The 9,072-nt window shown below is 39.9% G+C and overlaps 1 protein-coding gene across 1 annotated transcript in view; it reads left to right on the plus strand.

Annotated features, from left to right (window-relative positions):
- The window catches only part of slc4a5a (solute carrier family 4 member 5a), a 30,277-nt gene that overhangs the window by 10,972 nt on the left and 10,233 nt on the right, over positions 1-9,072 (plus strand). Inside the window, exons 9-15 of the mRNA XM_035658455.1 lie at positions 1,879-2,033; positions 2,352-2,480; positions 3,323-3,497; positions 4,629-4,762; positions 5,466-5,737; positions 7,107-7,141; positions 7,559-7,750. Of these exons, the coding sequence (XP_035514348.1) occupies positions 1,879-2,033; positions 2,352-2,480; positions 3,323-3,497; positions 4,629-4,762; positions 5,466-5,737; positions 7,107-7,141; positions 7,559-7,750 (1,092 nt within the window). The remainder of the gene's footprint in view (positions 1-1,878; positions 2,034-2,351; positions 2,481-3,322; positions 3,498-4,628; positions 4,763-5,465; positions 5,738-7,106; positions 7,142-7,558; positions 7,751-9,072) is intronic.

Consider the following 9,072-nt stretch of genomic DNA (forward strand, 5'->3'; position numbering starts at 1 on the left):
GACCCACTGGGATACCCTGCTATTGTTTTTTAATTACATCTGGAAGTGATGCTGATTGTTAAGCATCAGTTAGAAGGGTTTCTATTGGGATAATGAGTCACCCATGGTTTGCTAATGTGAGTGTTATTCTTGCTCCCGAATGCAATTTTAGTTGTTTTAATTGCTTCCTATATAACTAAGCACAAAGCCAAACGTGCTTTTTTAATAGCAGATGCCAGCAGCGTAAGAAATAATAGGATGTTATTTTAAATTGAACTTGCTTAAGTCTGGGCAAGAGCCACAGAAATAGTATGTTCCCCAGCCATAATCAAACATTGACAGTAAGGTTGGTGGTTAGTAAACTTAAATTGGCCTCCATTATAATTTAGCAATTTAATAGGAAATAAATCTTCCCTTTTACTTCCCAGCAGCACCCCACCTTAGGTAGTTCAGATTCAAGAGCACAACATTTTCATAATGATGTTGCACAGTATAATAATGATGTTGTAAACTGTTCATTCTGTTTTTAAAATAATATTACAAAGATTTAGTTGGATATACTCAAACTGCATGTAGCCCCTATGGACAACTACAGATTTATTTTTATTGTGACACAGTAGATACATATTAGCTGCACAGCTCTAGGGATGGCAGTGTGGGTCTCTTGGTTGGTCCGCTACTTTGGACCAGACTTAAATATTTCACAGCTATTGCCATAAAATCTTGTACAGATATCCATGGTGCCCAGAGGGGGAATCCTAATGACATTGGTGATTCCCTGACCTTACATCCAGCGCCACCAGCAAATGACAGTTGTGGTTTTGAGTGTCTCCACAACTATTGACATTAATTTCCTCTTCTGAATTAATTTTAATGACTTTAGTACTTTGGTTATTCCTTTCCATAAAGCGCCATCATCAGGTCAAAATGTTAATTTGTAATTTAATTTCTGTAATTTTAATTTACCTGCTAAAGACGTTAGCAATTGTATTTTCATCGTGTTAGCATTTAACTCAAGTACAGCTTCACAGAGCTGCTAGCATGGCTATACTGACTCTCATTAGTTGTTTTAGAAGGCCTGTATAAAGGTTAATTAATTTTCCCAACGAAATGTAAGTTGTAACCCCTTCACACTACACACACATATAACATATATACACAAATAGTTAAATAAGAATAGAATAAAATAAAAATAAAATATAAACAGCACAGTTACTTACATACATATATAGGCTACCTATACACATACAGTATACTCTAGAAAGTATGTACAGTATGTGCAATATCAGTGTAAAGTCAATCTAGAAACATGGCAGCATAGAGCATTACGCTCTTACTTGATATTGGTCTCAATCAATCATCAAACAATCATTAAATGTTTTGAACTGGTTGCATGGGAGGAAGAAAATCAATGAAGGTACCACATGCCACTCTTGGGGGAAAAAACAGTTTGTCTTCCCCCGGTTGCAGATACATGCTGCTTTTAATTTTTAAAAGTTTCACTCTGATATTCAGTTTGTGATGTTTATTTGGTTTACAAACCAAATTACCTGCAGCCTGTGCAGTGATCATTTATAAAACTAGAAATTACTGTGTATTAGAATCAACACTTAGATTTTTCTTCTATATATCATACTCCTGTGTACTTGACTCGCATGGTTTCTAGGCCATGATTAGTAACTGACTGACAGTTGTTTTTGAATGTAATCCAACTGGGATCAAAACATCAATATAGCTTCCACTATCTATATTTAATAAGCCACCAGGGGCCATCAGAAAGGAAGGAAATTCTAAGTCAAATCCCAGTTGTTAAAGCAATGCATACTGATCACTATCATCAAGATATAAGCCAAGTGATGTAGTGAAATCCTCGTCCTTTATCTCTCTCCCCCTCCCCAGCTCTTCAGTGATGTAGCCTACAAGGCCAGAGATCGGGAGGACCTCATCGCAGGCATAGATGAGTTTTTGGATGAGGTGATAGTGCTTCCACCTGGAGAATGGGATCCCAAAATCCGCATTGAGCCACCCAAGAAAGTCACCTCGGCTGACAAAAGGTTGGTGTTTTACCATCCACCTTAGTAACGCTCATTAAGTGCTCAGCTTCTTTGTCTGTGGCACAATGAGCAATATACTTACAACAATTGTATGAAGTTAGAACTTCACCAAAATCACTTGTTGCAGCAAAATAAATGAAACCCTGAGGTTAGAGCTTTGTGCAGGTCGCAGTAAAGCCTCCATGTCAGAAAACACTGGCTAAAGCTTGCAGTGACGAAACAGCCCATAACCATCATGGAGTTGCACTTTAATAAACATAAATGAATGAACTGATACACCCCATACAATATGTACTCCCATATGTATCTTTCTCGCAGGAAATCAGTGTTTTCCTTAAACGAGCTGGGACAGATGAACGGTACAGCTGGAGGAGGAGGAGGCCTGGCTCAGGACGAGGAGATGCCAGAGCAACATGAGCTCGGAGAAGAGCTGGCATTCACTGGACGGTAGGTAGTCCAGGCCACGTGGCAGACTGCTGAGAGCTTTGGATCACACTTAACCTGTCTCTGGCATGTGGGAAGGCAATTTGAATCTGAATTAATCAAAATTTGGCGAAGCGGTACAATTATTTTGGTACAAATTCAACTCCCCAAAAGATGCAGATGCTTCCTAATGAGCCCTTTAGCTGAGGATACAAAGATTAATCTGGTCAAATTGGCAGTGTTGGCTTGCCAGTTTGTGCTGGGCCTAAAACAACAGGACCAATAAAACCTAATGTTCCACCCCTTGTTTTGTTAAACAGCAAGAAATGTAGTATAAAATAAGATTTAAAGGACCAGTGTGTAGGATTTAGTGGTATCTAGTGGTGAAGTTGCAGATTTCAGCCAACTAAATACCAAACCATTTCCAAGTTTGTCTGTCTCCATAGAAGAAGACATATATATAGTATATAGATAAAAACTTTATTCTAAGGTAACGAAAACACATCAACAAATCTTATTTTCAATAGTCTCCTAAATGTTACATACTGGACCTTCAAAATGTGACTGGTTCAACTTGAATTGTGGAAATGAAAACAATATATATCAATCTTGAAAGTCTAGGTGTCAACATTGAGCAAAGTCTGTTTCATTTTTAAAAAGTCACACATGCACACTCATGCAGATGAATCTTTTAAAAACTGTAAAAAAGAGACACACACTGACCTCTCCCTACATGTGTTTCTGTATGACATCAAATCACTGTATCCCTTCCAATCATTTCCTGCTTTAGAGAAAGTAGTATGTTTTGAGCTGAGAAGTGGATTGTGTGAAGAATTCTAACTCCTCTGTCTGTCTGTGTACAATAGCTTCTGTGGTGGTCTGTACCTGGACATAAAGCGGAAATTGCCTTGGATACCTAGTGATATTTATGAGGGTTTCCACATTCAGTCTATCTCCGCTGTGCTCTTCATCTACTTGGGCTGCATTACCAATGCCATTACCTTCGGAGGCCTGCTGGGAGATGCTACAGACAACTACCAGGTAAAACAGAGTTCAAAAACTCAGGAAACAGAACAAGTCCATTTATCGCAGTCAATTTTAGTAAACTTGGTGTATCAACTAGATAGGCACTTTTAACAGAGATGGTTCTATGTGTGCTGCCAGGCTGTGTATCTCTAGCTTTACACCATGGCAGATGTACTGCGGTATTGTCAGGTACTGAAAAAAACATGACTGAACTCTTAATTCTGCCTTTCCAGTTATCACTACCCCCCCCCCCTTCCTGTCTATCTTCAGCTGCCCTATCTAATAAAGGGAAAAAGCCCCCCAAAATATTTTCAAAAGATAACAAAATCCTGCAAAAACTGAATAGTAATTTTGGAAAATCGGGATATTCTGTGCCAGAGCATGCCTAGATTATTAATGCTGCCGGGTCACATCCCATTTAACATGGCTTGGAAGTCTACAGTAAACCAATTATAAACACAAGCAAGTAGCAGCAGTAGATCAAAATCAGCTGGTGTCAGCCCAGGAAGTTCAAGTGTAATTTGTGTGTCATATTTATCAGGTTAGATAAGATATATTTACAGTCTTTGCAGCTAGTTTGTCATAAATGTCATGCTGTTTTCCTGTTTTTAATTTTGTTTGTCCTGAATTGAATAACATCTGCTTCAACATGTCAATCATCCGAATGTCTTTGCATATTACAACAACTGAGAAAAAACTACAAGACATCCTCGTTAATTTAATTTTACTGCTCAGTGATGTCATTGACTCTCCAATGTGAACTTCTCCTTGCCAGAGAGCGTCCAGCTTCATAAATAAGTGTCAGGGTTCACCTCACTGTAAGCTCTATGAGTATTTTTAGTTCACTGTGGTTTTAAATCAGGTCTCCTTAGTTCTATTTGTGTTCACAGGCATCAATACCTGTGCACCAACACAAACATACACACACTCATACACACAGATGCACACAGGAATCATTTCAGATAAGTGCTGTGACTGGCACTCATTCACCCTTCCCTGTCAAGTTGAAATACAACATCTTGACCCTTTGTTTTATTGTCTAATGCACTCACACACAGCAACCCACCAACACACACACTTCCAACTTGCTCTGGGAGTCTTATTCCACAATTACTCCTGTCTTTCTCCTCCCCCCTCTTTCAACAGGGTGTGATGGAGAGCTTCCTGGGTACAGCTCTGGCTGGCTCTGTCTTCTGTCTCTTCAGCGGTCAGCCCCTCATCATCCTCAGCTCCACTGGACCCATCCTCATCTTTGAAAAACTCCTGTTTGAATTCAGCAAGTGAGCTTCTTTAGAGCCACGTGATCTTGCAGTAGACAGATTGCAGTGTGAATACTGCAGACACCCTCTTTAATGTCAATTAGAGGATTATTTGATACTCCCATTTAAAGAGAGACAACTGAATCTCCAGCTCTACAGTGTATGATCCATCTTCATGATTCTGTGCATGATTTGCGTTCAACTCTAGTGAGTGAAGATATTTGTTAAAATGCTACTCATGTAGCAGCTATCAAAGTCTATTACACCCCAGTTTTTCTAGCTTTTATTCCCTTCTGGCTTGAATGCCAGGGGAACAGAAGGGTTTGCTGGCTACTTTATTCAGATGAAAGTGGAAAAAAGTGTTGTAATCTTTAGTCAAATACAAATAACAAAGAAGAAATTTCTACCTGTAATGACAAAGTACCTGCCAAACTGCTGTGTAATAAAACTCTGATAAATGCAAAAGCAGATCCCACTGTTCTGGTAGTATAAAAACATTTTGCTATCCTCAAATGTGTTTTTTATATCGCAAAAATTTCGCCTTGTTTACAGTGTCACAATATATCGCAGTATATTCAATCGCAACACCTGTATTGTGATACGTATTGTATATCACTTCATAAATACAGATGGTATGTTTTCAGAAGTGAAGCGTTGGATATGTTTGTGTTGGTTTTATATATGAATGCCCTTCATAATGCATCCATTATCCTCACTCCCAAAGAAACAACGACATAGATTACATGGAGCTGCGTCTGTGGATCGGCATGCACTCCTGCCTGCAGTGTTTCATCCTGGTAGCTACAGACGCCAGCTACATCATCAAGTACATGACGCGCTTCACTGAGGAGGGTTTCTCCAGCCTCATCTCTTTCATCTTCATCTCCGACGCCATCAAGAAGATGGTGGGCTCCTTCAAATATTACCCCATCGACACGGACTTCAAGCCCGACTACATCACCACCTACAAGTGCGAATGCCTGGCCCCAGACCCGAGTGAGTTCACCCCTTGCTCAGGGAGATACAGGGGCGTTGTCAGTGTAGCCAAAAGTGGCTCTTTTGGGGTTCAGTAGACTGAATCACCGGGCAGGTTGTAGACATTATAACCACCGTTGTTCAGTTTATAAAACACTTTAATGTCGAGAACATTTCTTCCACTCTTAATGACATCAGAGTTACTGCTATTGTACTTAAAGGTCCAGTGTGTAACATTTTATAGGATCTGTTGGCAGAAATGGAATTTAATATTCTGTTTTCATTTCACTGAAAATACGAATCGTATTTTTGTTACCTTAGAATCAGCCATTTTTATTTACAGAGGGAGCGGGTCCTCTTCTACGCAGTCCACCATGTTGAACTGCCATGTTTCTACAGTAACCCAGAACGGACAAACCAAACACTGGCTCCAGATAGCATTTTGTGCGAGTTTGCAGCCACCATAGTTTCTCCCATAAGCATGGAAGGCTGAGCTGTATGCAAATGATTGCAATCTGCAACTTAACCACCAGATGGCACTAAATTACACACTGGTCCTTTAGTTTTTACATTCTTTACGATTACACATTTAAATCAAACGGCCAATTCTATGCTATGAATTAGATTTTTGAAGAGTAGTAAAAATTAATGGATATTGGTGTCAATCTAAAGATTCCACCTAAGCTGTTGATGGAATAAACCTGGAAAACCACAGATTGGAATGAAATGCTCTCCAACACAGTAGTAAGTCCCCCTTCCAGGGGAAGCTGGACCCTTCAGTGTTAGTTCGTAAGTCATATGGTGTGTCTTCTTGCCATTTTAGGTTGCCAATATGCAACATTAGGTCACTTCAGGTTAAAATGTTAATTCATTGATTTTTCTAGAAGTGTGATTGAGTTTTTGCTTTTATTTTAGTGTTTCACAATTCCTTAGTTTGTCAACCAGAGATCACTCTATTCAGTACATGCATTCACAATTCCTTAATAAACAAATAAAAATGCTCCTATGTATGTCAAATATCAGCAATGATGATTACCAACTTTAAACTGATCTGTTTACTACTTTTGAAAGTGTCGGTGATTTGCTGTAATTCCTGTAGACATTGATTTCTGTAACTGATTTGTCTCCTGTTTGCTTTCGCCATGCACAAACAATTCATTTTGGCTGCCGTCTCTTGCAAGTGAGTACCTCTTTTGTTAGTCTGCATGGGCCTCGGAGTGCTCTCTGCAATGTCCAGCAGCTGGATTCTCATTATGTTTTGCATTTCTTTTTCTTTCCCTTCTGTTTTCCTCCATACCCCCCTCTTCATTTTCTGTCTCATTACCTCCCTGTCTCTGTCTGTCTCTCTCCCATTCATACACAGTGGCTGCAATGATCTTCAATGGTTTAGTTCCAATGCCAGATAACAGCTCTAGTGTCTCTGGGGTAAGTGCTTGTTTTCATTCAATATTCATTTTTTGCCTCTATTGTGGTGCATTGTATTTTAAGCTGAATGTTTTAAGGGTCGGTAACATTTCAGCTCTTCCCAGCAAAAATAACAGGGGGGGATTAAAAGCCCAATGACAACATTGGTAGAAAAGAGCAAAATGGTTTGTTTACAGCCAACCCAGGTATCATCTCTGTCTGACAAGGAAGTCGCTTTGCTCTCCTCTTTCTCTCCTTTGTTTGTTCTTCACCATCTATCCCATCATCCTCTCTCACTCTCCTCCGTGGATTATAACTTCACATCCGTACCGGCAATTTTCACTCTGTCTGTGTTTACATTTTCCTCTACGTCTTCGTCAAAACACTTCATCTCTTCATCCTCTCCTGTCTCCCCACCACTGCCACCCACAATCCCAGTTGAATGTGACAGCTCTGGACTGGAGCCAGCTGAGCAAGAAGGAGTGTGTAAAGTATGGAGGCTCTCTGGTGGGAAAGTCCTGCAAGTACGTCCCCGATCTGGCCCTCATGTCTTTCATCCTCTTCTTCGGCACCTACTCCATGACCGTCTCCCTCAAGAAGTTCAAGTTCAGCCGCTACTTCCCCACTAAGGTGAGAGATCTATCTATGTGTGTTTTTAAATTAAGAAAATAAAGTTACAAAATACTTTGCAGAATAAGTTAAAATCCAGTAAGAAGTTAATCATCCCCTCCAGACATATATTAAGACGTACATACAAATAGTCTGCTTGGATTTGTCTGTGGACAAAATTGTTGGTACCCTTCCGTTAAAGACACAAAAACCCACAATGGTCACTGAAGTAACTTGAAACTGACAAAAGTAATAATAAATAAAATGTACTGAAATGTAACTTAATGAAAATCAGACATTGCTTTTGAATTGTGGTTCAACAATCATTTTAAAAAACAAACTAATAAAACTGGCCTGGACAAAAATGACGGTACCCATAGAAAAGATTGAAAATAATTTGACCATAGGGACATGTTAAACTAAGGTGTGTCCTGTAATTAGCATCACAGGTGTCTTCAAACTTGTAATCAGTCAGTCTGCCTATTTAAAGGGTGAAACGTAGTCACTGTGCTGATAGGTATTATGGTGTGTACCACACTGAACATGGACCACAGAAAGCTAAGGAGAGAGTTGTCTCAGGAGATTAGAAAGAAAATTATAGACAAGCATGTTAAAGGTAAAGGCTATAAGACCATCTCCAAGCAGGCTTGATGTTCCTGTGACTACAGTTGCACATATTATCACGAAGTTTAAGGTCCACTGGACTGTAGCCAACCTCCCTGGACGTGGCCGCAAGAGGAAAATTGATGACAAATTAAAGAGATGGATAATACGAATAGTAACCAAAGAGCCCAGAACAACTTCAAAAGAGATTAGAGGTGAACTCCAAGGTCAAGGTACATCAGTGTCAGATCGCACCATCTGTCGCTGTTTGAGCCAAAGTGGACTGAATGGAAGACGACCGAGGAGGACACCACTGCATCATAAAAAAGCAAGACTGGAATTTGCCAAAATGCATATTGACAAGCCACAAAGCTTCTGGGAGAATATCCTTTGGACAGATGAGACAAAACTGGAGCTTTTTGGCAAGTCACATCAGCTCTATGTTCACAGACGCAAAAATGAAGCATACAAAGAAAAGAACACTGTACCTACTGTGAAACATGGAGGAGGCTCGGTTATGTTTTGGGGCTGCTTTGCCGCATCTGGCACAGGGTGTCTTGAATCTGTGCAGGGTACAATGAAATCTCAAGACTATCAAGGCATTCTGGAGCGAAATGTGCTGCCCAGTGTCAAAAAGCTTGGTCTCAGTCGCAGGTCATGAGTCCTCCAACAGGATAATGACCCAAAGCACAGCTAAAAACAGCTAAAAACAATGATTTAAAATGATTCTGTTGAACCAC

Source organism: Morone saxatilis, unplaced genomic scaffold (genome assembly GCF_004916995.1).
Source record: "Morone saxatilis isolate NCDOM2014 unplaced genomic scaffold, NCSU_SB_2.0 Contig16, whole genome shotgun sequence".
In the NCBI taxonomy this organism is placed as follows: domain Eukaryota; kingdom Metazoa; phylum Chordata; class Actinopteri; family Moronidae; genus Morone; species Morone saxatilis.